Source organism: Pteropus vampyrus, unplaced genomic scaffold (genome assembly GCF_000151845.1).
Source record: "Pteropus vampyrus isolate Shadow unplaced genomic scaffold, Pvam_2.0 Scaffold8, whole genome shotgun sequence".
NCBI classification, from domain to species: domain Eukaryota; kingdom Metazoa; phylum Chordata; class Mammalia; order Chiroptera; family Pteropodidae; genus Pteropus; species Pteropus vampyrus.
In genome coordinates, this window is record NW_011888789.1 from 12,042,517 (window position 1) to 12,060,141 (window position 17,625).

A 17,625-nucleotide genomic window follows, 5' to 3' on the forward strand; every position below is an offset into this window, starting at 1 on the left:
CCATTTGTGACAATATGGATGGACCTAGAGGATATTATGCTAAGTGAAATAAATTAGACAAAGACAAATACCATATGATCTCACTTATATGTGGAATCTGAAAACAAAAATGTATAAACAAAACAAAACTGAAACAGACCATAAATATAGAGAACAAGCTGATGATTGCCAAAGGGGAGGAGGTATGGGGATAGGAATAAAAAATAAACATATGAAAAAAAAATCATGACTGCAGGTGCCCAAGCCACATGGAGGATCGTAAGATTAGGTATTACCTTGGTTCCTTCCACTGGCGTGTAACACTGATTACTAAAACAAAGAGTGTGAATAAATATGAACTGAAAATTTAGACCCGAGCAAGTCTCTAGACCTAACTACTAGTTTACACGAAACATAGGGGACAGAAGAACATGTTCAGTGATGTCCCAGGGATGCGATCAACAAAATTCAGAATATGGGACTCTCTGAAGGACAAACCCAGTTTCTCTAATACACACACTGGAAGAAGAAAAGAGGTGAGGGAAACATGTAGATTTAAGGAGTCCTAAGAAACATGTCTACCAGATGCAATGTATGGTCTTCGTCTGGATTCTGGTTTAAACCAATCTATTGATTGGTTTAAAATTTAAAAAAAAATTTTTTTCAGGAGCATGCATCTTAAATTACCTATGAAGGAGGACTTTTATAAAAACTCTACCTGAAATTTTAGTCAATATATATATATATATATATATGAATACTAACTCTTAGTTTAATAAAAAGAGTTCCTCTATTACTTCAGGTTATTCTGTAGCAAACACACTAGTAGTGTTACATCTAAGCTCTACTGGCAAAAGTTGGTCTAAAATACTAATAAAAAAGATATAATTATATTCTTTGTCCATCTTTAGAGACAAGTTTATTAATAGCAAGTAAAGTGAAGATATTATTCAAAGAAACATAGGAAGCAAGATTCTTAGTGCCACGTTTTAAAAATATTGCTTCATTCTAATGATATCCATTCATTTATTCAACAAATATTTATTCAGCACCTATTATAATATCCAAAGCTCCTTGCTAGAGATTAGAAGAAGTTACCAGAAATATTTATATTTCAAGAGATAAAAACTGAATAATCTCTAAGACTTCCAGTAAATGTGAAATATTACAGAATTTTTCAAAAAGATGTTTCAACTTACACTTTGTTCCTCTGGTTCTAATTTGGGGATTTTGTGTGACTTGCGCTCTTCAGATCTAGATGAGTCATGCTTGCTACTTTTTTTCCTTTTTTCTTTTCTGCTTTCATGCTTTGACTTGGTGTGCTCACTTGCCTGTACTTCATTTAAAAGGTCTCCACAAAGGGAAGACTCAAACAATTCCCTGCCATTCTGGATAGTTTTGGTTATTTTTAGTTTAATTTCAGGTGAGCCAGTCTTCTTTGGAATCACAGTTTGTGGTACCGAAGGAGGTGGTGGTAGCTGTGGAGGAGAAGGTTTTTCCAGAATTTCATGTGGTCTTGTGTTTGGAATTTCTGAATGGTAATAGTCAGTGGGGCTAAAGTTTCTAACTGCACCAAAGCCATTGGCTGACCCATTGGGATACTGGTTATATGACTGATATTTGGTTTGAGTTTCATACATGCTGATTGAAGGTGGATAGCCATTTGTGAGTGGAGGAAGATCTTCTGTTGTAGGTGGGTACTGAAAGCCTTGTTGCAAGGTAGCTTCGTATGGTGTATGGCCACCATCTTCAACAATGTCACTGTTGTTATCAAAGGCATCCTCCTGACGAATGTTGGCGGAGTCAATGAGTTGAGGTGGTTGCTGAATTGTGTTTCCCATGATCCCTTGCATGAAAGAGAAAGAGAAATCCATTGTTCTGCTCCAGCATCCTTAACTTTCCCTTTCTTTCATCGGGCCTAAAGTTTTAAAAGAGGAAATTAAAAGGTGTTAATATCCTCACAGGCTAGAAGCTAATCATAGGGACGTAATCAACAAAATCCAGAATATGAGACTTTCTGAAAAAAGATTAAACTAAAATATTCTGAAGTCAATTTTCATATACATATATGCGCAGACACTAAATATTTTTAAAACATGTACCTAATATAATTCTGACACAAGGCAAATACTTTTTATCTTAAATGCTTATATGTTTGAAACTCTTAATTACTTTTACAATAACTTTAGTAACAAATTTTATCCTCTTTGTAAACACACAAAGTAGTCTTGACATTCCTTTCTGTTTACCAAGTTGAGATTTTAATTCTAAGGTTAAATCTAAATATTTGCAATATAAGCAGTGTCCTAATAACATATAAATTAAGTTCCATAAAGCTTCCTTTAAATCATCCATATTCTGTCCAGTGGTTCTTTTTATTATCACAAAAATAATAAAATCTTATTGCAAGTATTTTAAATACAAAAGTAAAAATGCCTATTGCTCTCCCCCTCCATCATTCCCATTCTTCTCTGTCATGAATAACGACTATAAACTCTTCATTGGATATTCTCCTAAATCTTTATATATTTACATGTAAAACTTAAAAAATAAGGTTTTTATTATAAGTGGTGACTCGCTTATTCAACTTAATATATCCTAGATATCTTTCTACATCAACATGTATAGATCATTTTCATATACACTTCATTCTTTAAATGGTTGCACAGTAAACAACTGTGGTATCTACCATAATGTATTTAACCATTTGTGTACTGACAGTCATTTAGTTGTTCACAACTGTTTGATATTATAAACAGCTCTACAGAAAATCTTCTTGAAACTATATATTTGTGCATATATGTACTCCTAGGCAACAGATTGAAAATCTGATAGCTACTACAAAACTGTTCTATTGGCTGTACTACAGCAATTTACATTCGTACCAATAGCATGTGAAGATATCTGCTTCTTTATACTCTTGCCAGTATCTAGTAGTTTTTAACCAGTGATATAACTAGTAGAATCATTTGGGGGAACTTTAAGAAATGCGTATGTTAAGGTTTATGATTCAATAAATATGGGTGAGGCCTAGAGCACGAGTATTTTTAAGACCACGTTCCAGCTGATTCTGATGCATACTCTTGTTTGAGTCATTGAATAGTAATCTTTGCATTATAGTCATGCATTATACTCTTACAATTATTGCACCTCCTCCAGAAGGTGTCTAAAGATGCCCACGTTATGTAAGAATGTTATAATATAGATAAGCATCTGTTAGAAAATGGTCTAAGACCACTCTGCTTTGTCGTAAGGTTTGATGAGCACACATCTCAAGACAGTATTAATGGGCAGTCCAGTTACTATTTTGATTACCCTGTAAACATTTCTTCTAGAAAGCTCTAAGGCAGAGAGGATTTCACTACTGTATGAAGTCTGATGAACTGATTGTAGCTGCATGGAATACTGTGAAAAAGGATTCTGAGGCTACAGCTCAGTTCAATTCTATGACCTATTAACAGTGATTACCATCTTGGTTCTAGTAATAAGGGAAGTAACCCAAAAGAGCAAACGGAAGAGGGGGGAAAAAGCTGACAACACACTTTTCAAGGTGTATCCAATTAAACAGCTGCTGTTTATTCTGCTGTTAGCAAATGGAAAGAATTTTAGAAGTTCTGTAACTGCAAACAAATGCATACAAGAGCATACAGGAAATCAACTGCCCAAAAGTGGAATGGAGGGTGGGAAGTGTCAGAGGGCACTCTCATTTCTTAGCATCTACTCTGGGCCACGCATTTTATACATTATCTCATTTAATCCTCATAACAACTCTGTAAAATATTGTGACTCCTGGTTCATAGGTAAAAGAAACTGAATTTCAGAGGGATTATGTGGCTTGTTTAAACCACAAGCAAAGGGGGCAGAATTAGGATGTGAATCTAAGCATGTCTAAATCTAAAGCCCATGATTTTTACCACTATACTACTTCCACTTCCCTCAGCTATAAGTTTCCAGAGAATTCATTTCTTTTGTGCATGTACTTTGTTCCTCTGTCATTGCCAAAATAACAACTATTCTATGATAACCACCACTAACACTGAAAACATGCCTATTATATGCCAGGAACCATTCTAAATGCTTTACATACAATAGTACATTTAATCCTCCCAACAACCTTCAGGTAGATATTAATATTAGTTCCCATTATGATAGGGAAATAGAGGCACAGAGAGGTTAAATAACTTGCTCAAATGGCACAAAGCTAGTCCTTAATTGACAGAGCTGAGATTCTATCAAGGTAGTCTAGTTTCAGAGTCTGTGATCCTAACCAGCATACTGTGTTGATGTTAGAAATCATTTCTTTATAAATAGTTTAAGAATTGAAACATTATCCTAACTTGACCCTTTGCAAAAATGTATAGGTCACAGACACAAGAAGGGTGGGTATGCTTTAAAATTCGGTAAATACACATGATGCAACTATACAGGTGGAATTCAAAAGTTCTTCAAACTTTCAACTTGAAGGCAAGTTAAATACTGACATTTGACAAGATGCTATCTGTGGTTTTGGTTTGCATACCTGTCATATACAAGATCAGCTTCCAGATTAGTATCCCAAGTTATAGTCTGCAGAGGTAAACTGAATTTCAAAATGAGGAAAGAGACAAATCCAAAATGTGAAAGATTCTCTCAGACAATTGGCCCGAGTTCTTCAAAAAACTTAATGTTATAAATCAAAGGTAGAAAGACTATCCTAGATTTTAAAAGATAGATTTAGACAACCTAATTCAATGCATGAACTTGGATTAAATTCTGGATTTAAACACACACCCATATGTTAAAAATTTATTTTGGAGAAAATGGAATTTTAAATATGGACTGGTATTAAACAATGGAGCTATTAATTTCCAAGGGTATTATAATAGTGTTCTGTTTACGTAAGAGAATGTCCTTATTCTTAGAAGAGCTATGCTGAAATATTAAAGTATCACAGGATCCACAACTTTCAAATGGTTTAGGATTTTAAAAGTACATACACTTGGTAGTAAAACAAAGGAGGCAAAGTGTTAACAACTGGCTAATCCAGGTGTAATATTCTTTTAATTTTCCTAAAGGATTGAAAATTTCAAAAGTAAAAAGTTGGAAAAATAAATAATTTGGCTAGGATTTAGAATAAGCCTTGAAAAGAAAAAGCTACAGCTTCTTAAAGTGGTAACACTTGTATTAAATCTTGACACCATATTCTGACCAAATAAGCAAAATGGTCCACATGGTCATATTTTCTAGAAAGTCTAAGCATGAATAGAGTGATATTTTTTCATATTATCCCTCCAAATAATAATGTAGTCAAGAAAGCAGTTTTGATCATTAAAAAAAAAAAAAGATATTTTAAGACCATAACTAAATCCCTACATAGTGATTTTTATAAATATTGGAGTATGGCAGCCAGCCTCCAAACAGCAGACATAATGGTTAAGACCTTATTAACTACCAAGTACCCAGATCCAAGGCTTAGCTATGTGACTTTAGGCAACTTAATCTCCCTAAATTTCAGTTTCCTTATCAAGTAACTATGTGAATACTTACAATTGCCTGTCTACCTCATGTTGTTGTGAGAGTTAAAGAGTTAAGCCATGAGCAGTACTTCAGACAGTGCCTGGAATATGGAGCTCAAAATCTGTTAGCTATTATTATCATTCGATGCAATGTTGGGCACCAGGACTTGTGAAAAACTTGATCTCTGACTTAAAGGCATTTAGAGTGTATACTAGACTAGATAAGCTTTTATGGACAAGACTCATAAAGTAATAGTGAACACTGTGAAACAGAAGATAGACTAAGAATTAAACTGTTACCATTATAACAAACTTTTGAGAAGTACAATTCACTAACGAGGCAAGGAAGCATTTGGACCATGAAAGACAGGCAGGATATAGAAGTTAGGTGTTATTGAACCTCATATTTTATAACCACCCAGTGCAGGCCACCAAAAATTCTCACACCTTTGTACTTAAAAAATCCCTGATAAAGATGGTATGTTTTAATTTTTTTGTATTACTAAATAGTAATAATAATGACTAACATTTGAAGACTTACTATATAGGATAGTCAATACTATCCTAAATGCTTCACATGTGTTATATTATTTTACTCCTCATAACACATCTTTGAGGAAATACTATCACTACCACAATTTTACAAATGGAAAATGAAGTCCAGCATGATTAAATAACTTGCCCTTAGTCAGACATCTTGTAAATGGAGGATTCAAACATAGCCACTCTGTTCCACAGCACTGGCTCTATATTCACACTCTATACTTCACACTTCTCCAGTACCCCTCTTCAGAGTTAACAATTTGGTGAGACACTAAATAATGACATTAGTCTTCCACCCATTCTAATATGTAATTCCAAGTAAATGAAACCACCACAGGCAAACGATTTATGATAAATTCTACCTCTGACCAATGTTTCTAGGCTTTAAGATAAAAATAATCAATAAATACCTTTTCTCTTAATTTTGAAGCTGTCTACAGTTTTAAAGGAAAAAAGGTGAAAATTATTAACTAAAGCTTTAAGGCTCTTATTTATTTACCAACTTATTCATGAGGGGAGCGATAACAGAAGTTTATAAAAACCTTAAGTCAAATCTTAGACATGGAATTAAGAAAAAAAAGAAAGCAGGTCACATGATTCAGATGAACAGCTTGAAATTATAAATATCAATTAAGTATTCATGATGTGTTTAATGTATAGTTTAAGCCACTTTAACAAATTCTTAAAATGAACAATTCTCTTTGGTACATCATACATATTTCTGGATTCTATTTTATAGAATTACATCTATGCTGTACACACTTATTTTTCTAACTTTAACATCAGTCTCTTCTCAAGAGAAAACTATATCTTATTATATATCAAAATTCCTTATTGATATCATTATTCAGGCTTTTTGGGATCGGATATGGTTCTAATATATCATATAAATTGCCTTTTTGTTTTGAGACCCATCCTCCCCTTAAATAATTCCTAGGTTACTTAATTTGTAAATCTAATCACAAAACTTTCCTTATTAAAATCTTTCAATGATTTGTAGAGAAAGTCAAAGCAACTTGGCCCACAGAGCACATAAGGCCCTCTAGACAAGGTCTCTACATACGTCTCAAGTCACTTCTATACACCAGTAACATTAAATTACTGGGAATTACTATACACACTACGATTTCACACCACTGTCTTTACTAATGTTATCTCCTATGTCTAATATGCCCTTTTACATTTTCTTTTTCCACTTGACTTTTAACCACCTTTTGAGCTGAAAAAGTCGTCTCCAAGAAGTAGTCATTTAAGCTCTAGGCTAGTCCCAGTTACTTTCCTCTGTGTTCCAAAGATATAATATGCATTCTGCTTAGAATTAATCAATCATGAAACAATGTTTATGTGATTTTCTTAAGAGCAGGAAGTAATTTTTTTCATCTATGTGCTCCAAGAACCCAAAGTGAAGGCTCAGAGAAGGGACTTAATGAATCTTTTAAACCGAACTATGTAAATTTAATAAAGTTATTACCTATAAATGTAATGCTTTAAAAAGCTGTTGAGAATCCTTCCATGGAGAGAGAATATAAACACAGTTATAGTCTCTTCTGGTAATGTTCTTGGAAATATTTGACTGACGACTGCTTACCTAGCCACTACTGAAATTCTCCTTAGCTAACCTTCCCTGCAAGGCTTACAGCACCAAGAGACTGGCATGAAATCAAATAAATTTCCAGGGTGAGTCTATTAACCCAACAGAAAACCAAAAAATATTTTTAAAACTCCAATATAAGCATATCTATTTACAATCCTAGTGTTACTAATACCGTAAATCTGAAATTCAGAATGTGAAAGCTCTCAAAATATAATGTTCATAGTCACAGTTAATTGAATTGGAATGAACATCAATCTTTATTTTCCAAACCTACTCTAGTAATTATAATCAATCACACTAAAATGCCAAGCATACTTGGTATATCAATATTAGAATTCCTACAGCTAAAGAAAAATAGAATATGTCATCTCCACAACACAGAGGAAGAGGGTGGTCTTCCTTTCCCACAGGATAAACAAGAAATCCAGATGTTTCTTTATGTGAATTGTTGCAAGGAACATTTCTCAAGGTTTATGATAAATCCACAGTCTGTATGTGTTTCTATAGTAACAGGAATAGAGTGCATGCAGACAGTCTGCAGTAATGAACCAGCTATGCTAGTTCTTGAAAACCTGGCGTTTTTACTGTTTGGAGATTTCTGTGGCGAAATATTATTTAAAAAAATTTTTGAAACATAATGTTGAAAAATTAGAGGTTCATTTTGTTTTAAAGCAAAAAAATATCTAAATTCAGTATATAAAGGCAAGATTAAGTATATACTCTGAGGTGTAACAAGATAAAACTATCGAATATATTAATATGCTGATTTCTAACTGATCACTTAATGTTTGAAAATCAGATCCTATATTAAAACAAGTTTAATACATACACACATACACTCCCCCCCCCAAATTTTTCAACTATGACTCATATTTAATGATGGAATATGAAGATGTCTCGATGACAGCATCAAGGGAGATTTTCATTTTTTCTCCCAAATCTACACAAAGAAAAAAAATAGAAGTTAATTTTTAAAAAATAAGGTCTATTATTTTTAGTATATAGGTTTGCAAGAATGAAACCAGAGACTTTATAAAGTAAAAACTTGAAAAAGCATGCTTAATCTATAGGAAGACCACTTAAGTCTCCTAATGCCAGGGCTTTAAAAGATTCCATTCTTTTTGGTTCTGTGTTGTGTTCACATTTAAACCTAATTATATGATCAGAGTGGTCTGTATTGCCCACTTTGGCTTTCATAATTTAAAAATTATTTAATTGTTAGTAATGTACTAATAACAGTATACTGTTAAAAAAAGAACATAAGTATGTTGTTCTATTTTATTATACCTATTTTAAAACTAAGCCTTTCATCCTTTATGGGAGTAAGTAGCCAAGAAATCAAGAAAAGGCTGAGACTTGGAAGGGCAGCAATGGAAGAATTAGGAAAGATCACCAAGAGCAGTGATGCATCATCAGAGACCAAGGCTAAGATGATCCATACCTTTGTATTCCCAATCACTATGTATGAAAACAAAAGCTGGATAGTGAAGAAGGCTAATAGGAAAAAAACTGATTCATTTGAAATACGGTGTTGGAGGACAGCTCTACAGACAGCTGGGACCACCAGAAAGATGAATAAGTGGGTCCTAGAGCAAATTAAGCCTGAAAGATCCCTCGAGGCAAAAATGACAAAACTGAAGCTGTCCTACTTCAGGCACATCATTAGAAGGCAGGGTTCTTTGGAAAATACAATAGTGCTGGGAAAAATAGAAGGCAGCAGGAAAAAAGGAAGACAAATTTGAGGTGGATTGACTCGATAAAAGAAGCCACAGATATGCGTCTACAGGAGCTGAGCAAGGCTGTTCAGGACAGGACACTGTGAGCATCACTCATTCACTGGGTCACCAGGAGTTGGAGCTCATTCAATGGAGTGGAGATGAGTATCTTTAAGGAACCCAAACACACACCTTTAAAAACTAGCAAATACAAACTGCTATTAAGTATGAACAGGATGCAAATTACACTAAAAACCAATATTCTGTCATTGCAAGCCTTTCTACATTTTAACGTCACACTCAAAATATTCAGAGGTGAAGGTGGGGGTTATGGAAAAAAAAAATCAATCACTTCATTCTAAGAACTTGATCACACCTCTACAGAACCAAAAAGGAAATGAACAACAGTGTTTACCTTTTATTCACTAAAAGCAGCTAGAATTGATAGCATCTAATCTAGCTCTGTTACAGACAAAAAGCAATAACTAAATTTAAATACAGTGACTACACAACCTCAGCCAATCTTTCAAACAAAATGGATCCTGCTTGGAAATTTTTGTCAAGGAAATACAAACAAAATTACAAATGGAGGCGGTTGTTTCATTTGTCTTTAGATGATCTTATACTTTGAGTGAACAAAAACCATATCAGATTATAAGAGTTTCTATTTTATCCACAAACAAAAGAAAGTACTTTAATGGCATCCAAGTGTTATGCCATTAAGAAGCTAATTATTTCTGACTAAAATTTGTGCATTTTCTCCCAATTTGTTAAATTCCCATAGTAATGCAAATGATTGGATTTTTGAGACTTTGAGGTCGTTATATAATGATATTAACTCTAGAGGTACTTAACAAATTTTTAGTTTCCTTATAATTTTAATGAAAACTTGAGGTTGTCAAAATTATGAGGTTTGAAAAGACTGCTGGTCAAACTTCTGAATCATTTTTAAGGAAGTTTATGACATTTTGGTTGAGGCTAACTCTGTGAAAGGTTAGTGCTCTGATTTAGGGGAAAACATTTTGTTTTTTCTAAACTATTTTTCAGCAATTATACTAATAAGATATCAATTCTCCAAATGACACAAAGGACTTACAGTATTTTAGTATGTTAAATAAATGTTCTATATTAGTAAACCTTATCTGGATATCTTGTTAAAGGTACTTTCCGAGATAGCCTTTTATAAAGAACTCTAAGCTGCTGACTAATTTCTGGGTTAAAATGGAAAATCTGCTTGTTTTAAATAATAATTCAGGAGAGAATATATTCCCTTTATACTTTCACATGATTTTACTCACTTATCCACCAAATCATAAAGCAAATATAATTTTTATACAATTACTGACAATGTGCATCTAAATCAATGTTCTCTCTTTGTCTATATATAATAAACTCTAGATGTATGAACAGAAGATACCCTTCTAGAATAGCATTTGCTATATGACATTTGCTCATTAAGCAACTAAGCAAAAGCATAAGATTAACCACTCTCCAATTAATGGAGAAATAAAATGTGAATTTGATGCTTAAATAATAAAAACAAAGCAGAAAAAATATTGGTGATATCTGTTCTTCTTTCTCCCCACTAAGGCACAGTATTTTTGTCATACTTTCTTAAAGACACACTAATATTCCTACCGAAAGCTAATCTATCAATTTTACTCAGTTCAATCTATTTCCCACTTGCTCCAAGAACACTTGCCGGCAGCACTTGTGGCTGCAGTGTTTACCCAGAGATAACTCACAGATTACAGTCCCAACCTTACCCCCAAAGTTTGCCATAAAATATCTTGCTTTTACTATTATTTTTACATCACTCTAGTATATTGATAGTCTTTGGATACAAATGACATCATTCTATTTATAGCATTCTGTTTTTAGCAGTGGTATTTCTATTTACAAAATATAGTAATTCTTGATGGTCAAAAATGTCAAATCCTAGAGAACATTACATTTTTATGCATGGTGTTAAATTAATGCTGGCAGTGAGTGGCACTTTTTTTTTCTAAATGTGAAAAGGGTTAAATAAGAACGTTCTCATAAAAGGCTACATATTGTATGATTCTGTTTATATGAAGTGTCCAGGATAGGAAAAGCTGTAAAGAAAATTACAGGTTGCCAGGGGCTGGGATGAAGGAGAAATGAAGGGTGACTGATAATAGGTATGGGATCTCTTTTGGGAGTGATGAAAATGTTCTGGAATTAGTGGTGACAACGCTCAACCTTGTGACTATACTAAAAACCACAGAACAATACACATTAAAAGGGTGATTTGTATGGTATGTGAATTACATCTTTTAAAAAATGCTCCAAAAGAAATCAAGAAAACATTTACCTATGCTTCTTAACAATAAAGTCTAAAATATCCATTCAAAGAATTACTGGTTTCTACACACACGTTAAATGTGCTCAAAATAAAATGCTTTACATTCATTAAGCTACGGTTAATTAAAATATGAAGTACTGGCAAAGGGACAATGGAATAGAATAAAATCTGTTTTCACAGACCCAAACCTATATGGGAATTTAGCATATAACAGGAGAAGCACTGCAGATTAGAGGAAAGGACAGAAAATTCAAAGAATGGTAATGGAAAAAATGGCTTATCTATATAGAAAAAAAAATTAGATCCTTACCATATAGTATACGACTCTAGGTGGATTAAAGACCAAATATAAAAAGTAAAACTTAAAAACTTTTAAGAAAAATCAAAAATATAAAACAGGAGTAGATCTTTATGAATTTAAGGTGGGGAAAGATTTCTTAAACAATACATAAAGAGTACAACACATAAAGGAAATGATTGATAAAATCATTAAAAACTATATGCCAAAAGACAACAGTGAAAAGACAAGTCCCCACACTGGGAAAAGATAAATGCAATGCATAAAACTAAGCTGGGTTCCACCCTCCAACTCTCTTCCAAATCTTCCCAGTTTTTGCTATGTTCATTGGCTCTGCCTTATTTCTCATCTGGATAAGAGCAATAGCTCTCAAACTGCTCTTCCTGCTTCCAAAGTTGCCCATCTCCAATTTCCTCTCTAGAGCACTGACAATACTTAAAAACAGAAACAAACAAACAAACAAAAAAAACCCTCCAAAAAACAGAAGACCTTTCTTGATTTGGCCCCTGCCTACTTGTTCAGCCTCCTCTCCTGCTGCTTCAGCTTTCCCACCTTGCCCCGCACCAGTCTAGCATGTCCTCTCTTATCAACCACTCATCCTTATGATTCTATTCAGATGTGTTAACATATTCCAAGAAGCTTTTCCAAACCAACCCTTAAACATCACACACCCTCTGAAGCCAGGTCTAATACCCTCTTCTTCTGGCATAGTATCTACCTATACTCTACCGTAGCACTTTACAGCAGTAGAGGACCATCCTGACCTAAAGTAAGGGGGTGTGTGTCTGTGTAAGTGTACATGACCTCAAAACATTTGTGTAAGAAATAATAGTAAAATACTTTATTACATCAATTCTGGATACCAGTTGCTGTCTGTTAATTGCCATCTCTAGGCTCAGACAACGTTGGGCCAAGGTTATGCCAGCTCCTGCTTCCTTCCCATTCTGCTGCTGCTACAATGGGAATGAGACCAAAAGTTACAGCCAGGTTTTACCACCCCAACCTGTACAGGCTTCTCTAATAAAATAAATACTTATTGAGCATTTACTATTTACCAGACACTAGGCTAAGCAGTTAAGTTACAGGGATGAAAATATAGACATGGTTCCTGCAATCACACAGTTATATTATTATTGGAAACAGAAAAGCAATAAGGGAAAAGTGCAGGAGATGAGGTTCAGAAATTTTTCCTGGTAAGATTCATTTATCCATTTCATATCGAGTATCTATATTATGTTTAGTCCTGAGGACTAGAGATAAAAGATGAGCAAAAGAGAGTCCCTGCTGACATGGAGGGACAAGTAGCCTGGATGACAAAGAAAACATCCAGGTTGAAAAGCTAGTGGATGTGAGAACAGAGAGAGGATGCAGGGGAGTCAGACATTTCCAAGCTTAGGAAACAAAAAGTCCTAACCTGTGGGGAGGGAGAGGAGCTCCTTCACTATATTAACCATTAACTTAAAAGGGTTTCAGTTAAGAACTTTCTTGGGTTCTCAATATCACAGCTTCCAAATGGTCTAGATTATTAGAAGGGCCTATCTTGATATGCTACAAAACCAAATTACAAGCATTTGTAATTTGAAATGAAAGCACACTACATTAATTCAGGGAAATAAAAAATTAGATACCAGAGAATATGGAAAGACTTGAAGTTTATGTTGAGGATATGGGACTACTTCATCTCTGAATCCCCAGGCCAACTAGAGTGCCTGGCACATTATCAGTAAATAAATCAACTGTAAACAAAGGGGAGTATTAAGGGGCCACAGGATTGGATTAACAATTAAGATATTTTAATATAAACTAATAACCATTAAGTAATTAGTATTATTTAAATGCCACAGGCTATTTGTTAATAGCATGCAGTTAGAAAGGACTGTAGAGATTTGCTTTTTTCCTTCCTAAGAAAGGTCATCAGTAAAGTTAGAAAGTATCTGCACTATGATTATTTATATGTTCAACACAAAACTAAATTAGCAGCAGATTGAAAACACAAAACAAAATTTGCCACAATTATTTTTAAACTTTTCGAAAGTTTAGTATGTAACCTTATATTTTATCAAGTAATCTTTTCATTAGAATTAAATTAGAAGATATTTTATTAAGTACTAGAAATAGAGTATAAACACATCACACAAAGAAGTCACTGGCAGACAAGAAACTGTTCCCCAGGAAACTTTAAACACTTACATAACCACATTTAATATGAAAGTCACTACCGTGAATCTAATAGTTCTATAGGCACATATAAACTATTAATGTATTAGGGCTCTTATTTTCCAAAAACAGTAGGTACATTATGAAGTGAAGCTTTGCCTTTTGTTTCAGTGTGTAAAAACTGCAGTCACTACTAATGGAATTAAAAGAAACTGTCACAACATTATCACTCTTAAGCATAACACATGATAAATAAGAATCTGGAACTCTAATAAAATAACTTCCCTTTTTCTGAATCATTTATAGACTAATGCAAAACCTGTATTAAACACAAAATCAATTTATATTAGAATGCTAAGCTATATTTGAGGCATCTCTGAATAACTTCAGGGTTCAGAGAACTGCCAAATGTGTTCAGATGTCGGAAGTTTATATTTATCTTCCATTTCCAAAGCAAAGGGTAGCAGTGCCTTCTTCAGTAATGGAAAAACCACCAACCAACCAACTAAATAACAAAACTAGTTCATTTCCAGCAAAGGTACTGGGTATTTTTGCTATTAGGTATACAGCTTATTGCTGTATACCCTAGTACAGTAATTGAACGAAAAAGGCTGCTAAATGAATATAAGGATGGCTGAAGACAAAAGGAAATTTTAACTGTTCTACTAAATTTTCATTTCTAACCAAGTAATGAATATAGAAGAAAATATAGTTTGGCTGTCAAAAGCACAGCCCAAAATCACAGCACAGTATTTGCCATAACAGAACTTCAACTTCATAATCTTAAATTTCAACGTATCTTTTTTTGAAAACCTCATCTAACTGCGGTTATATTAATCTCTAAAATTACTAACATTTCCCAAGAGCATAATATGAGCTACCAAATCAAATTTGGTCTTCAGTATCTGGACTTTATATAACTCACTGATGAAGAAGTGATCCAAAATTCAAATACATGACTGAAAATTAGACTAAGAAGGCAATACATTTACTGATGAGTTCACACTCTTAAACGAGTTTTTCCAGCCTCAGCACTACAAACATTTTAGGCCTAATAATTTGTTATGGGGGGCTGCCACGTGTGGGCTAAGATGTTTAGCAGCATCCTGGCCTCTACCCACTAGATGCCACTGGTACCACCTGCCAGTAATAACAATCAAAATGTCTCCAGACATTGGCAAATGTCTCCTTGGAGGGCAAAATCATCCCAGGGTTGGGAACCACCGCCCTAAAAGGATGTTTGCTAAAATGTAAATGTTGACTATCTTTGAATGGAATTATGGATGAGTTCTATTCTTTTTGCTTTGCCTTTTGCTTCTCTATATATTCTACAATGAACATATGAAATTTTTTTCAAAAGAAAATTTACAACTCATTAATTACAGACCAAGGAAATACTCATATTTTTTCAGTTTGTATCCTATTTTTAATGACAAATATACACAGATGATTTCCTGAATATGAAATATTTTTGACTATTCAAAATGTTAAAAACTACAAAAACTCAGAATAGATCCAGATTTTAATCTATATAACAATCTCTCTGAAAATTTCAAATAAAAAATGTTTTAAAGAAGCTTCAAATAAAACAAAATTATTTATTTATTTCCCCTCCTCTTTAATTCCCTCCCCTCCACTTCCACCCCTGACCTATGGATGTTGCTGTTTCCCCCTTAAGAACTGGATCTCTGAAGGCGGGGCGTCTCCTCCCACATGCTCACTGCGTGCACACCCACCGGGGCCTGGCACACCCAGGGTATGGTCCGTGGCTCCAGCTGGGGCACAAATCCAGTGTGTTTACCTTCTGTGTGTAAAGCAGATGTGCTAACCACTACTCTATGGAGCCACCCCCAAAACAACAGTATTTATTCAGCACTTAAGATGGGATGTTCCAAGTACTCTACAAGTATTAGCTCATTTAAATCTCAGAAAAATGGTAAAGTGGACACTATTATCTCCATTTTACAGTTAAGGAAACAGAAGAAAAGACAGGTTACGTGACTTGTCTAAGGTCACACAAATAATAAGTGGTAAAACCAGGAGTCAAACCCCAGTGGTCTTGCTTCATGACCTGCATTCTATTACATATTGTCACTGACCACTGAACCACTTTTCTGTCATATCTGTTTTAATTCAGAAAGGCAAGACACTGCTTCAAAAAAAAAAAAAAAAAAACAATCCCTATCACTACAATTAAAAAGCCAGTATCTTCAACTTGTGTAGAGGCTGTGATACAGAATAATGTTTTCCCACCAAATGCCCACATCCTAACCCTTAGAACCTGTGAATATGTTACCTTATGTGGCAAAAGAGACTTTGCAGATGTAATTAAGGATCTTGCAAACGGAGAGAGTATCCTAGATTATCCAAGTGGGCCCAGTGTAATCACAAGGATCCTTTTAAGTGAAAAAGGGAGGGAGAAGAGTCAGAGTCAGAGATTTGAAAATGTTATGCTGCTGGCTTTGAAAATAAAGGATGGGAACATAAGCCAATGAATGCAGCCTGCCTCTAGGAGCTGGAAAAGGTAAGGAAACAGACTCCCCTAAGGCCTCCATAAGGAATGCAGCCCTAACACCTTGATTTTAGCCCAGTGAGACCCATGTTGGACTTGACATCCGGAACTGCAAGACAATAAATTTGTGTTGTTTTAAATTTTGTTTTGTTTAAACCACTAAATCTGACATCACTTGTTAGATGAGCAACAGAAAATACAGAGGCTTCTCTGAAAGCATTTCCAAACACACATTTTGTCTTCTTCAGTTCCACTAACATCCCTATAAAGCATACAAGAGGGGGGTGGGGAATTCTCTTAGATTCGTTAATCTAAGTTTGGAGAACCTGAAACAGAAATATCACTTTAAAAAGTCTTACCCCATCACAACAAAAATAGTCCTATCTATGGATACAAACATGCTAATGTAACCTGTAATTTGTCCCTGGACAGCCAGAAAAAGCCATTAGATTTTAATTGCTGGTAGAGTATTCAGAAAAAAATGAAATGATTTCTTCCCATTTTGTTGGTAGAGTCACCACTGTTTTCTATGCTCCAGAGTTTTTTTCATTCTAGCCATATATGTGATACAAATAACAAAATGTCAGTAACGCTGTTACCATGCATGACATAATATGTTATGGGTCCTTTTATTACTAAAATACTTAGTGTATTTAAGACTTTCAATTTCTAACAACCAAAATCTGAGTCACATTGGATTTTGTGAATGATTTTCACAAAAACATGTAGGGGGAAGAAAATTTGCAGTGGTAAAAACAGCACTATGGTAAGAACCACTTTTCAAAATCTAATTATTTAAACATATAATAGTCATAGTTAAAAAAGAAAAGCCTCTTATAGCCACCCAAAAGAATTATATTAAGCCAATATTTTTTCTAATGAGTAACCTCTGTGGAAATTTATTTTGTAAAGGTAAATAATGTATAAGTTCCCTAAATAAAAAGGCTTTCATTCACATCTTAAAACACTGTTTAACTATTTAAGAATATGTATAGTAATAGATAAG

At 34.1% G+C, this 17,625-nt stretch overlaps 2 protein-coding genes across 9 annotated transcripts in view; one reads left to right on the forward strand and one right to left on the reverse strand.

Moving 5' to 3' along the window:
* The window catches only part of NSD3 (nuclear receptor binding SET domain protein 3), a 94,307-nt gene that overhangs the window by 64,421 nt on the left and 12,261 nt on the right, over positions 1–17,625 (reverse strand). For 4 of the 8 annotated variants that reach the window (XM_011372433.2, XM_011372425.2, XM_011372404.2 and 1 more), the window contains one exon: positions 1,179–1,897. In XM_011372433.2, the coding sequence (XP_011370735.1) occupies positions 1,179–1,853 (675 nt within the window). In that variant the 5' untranslated portion in view covers positions 1,854–1,897. Of the gene's footprint in view, positions 1–1,178; positions 1,944–16,403; positions 16,504–17,625 lie in introns of those variants that run through there. The other 4 variants (XM_023538494.1, XM_023538479.1, XM_023538496.1 and 1 more) reach the window with 2 other exon arrangements.
* LOC111729080 (spidroin-2-like) overlaps positions 14,526–17,625 on the forward strand; it is a 17,070-nt gene continuing 13,970 nt past the window's right edge. Inside the window, exon 1 of the mRNA XM_023520029.1 lies at positions 14,526–14,645. Coding sequence (XP_023375797.1) covers positions 14,526–14,645 — 120 coding nt within the window. The remainder of the gene's footprint in view (positions 14,646–17,625) is intronic.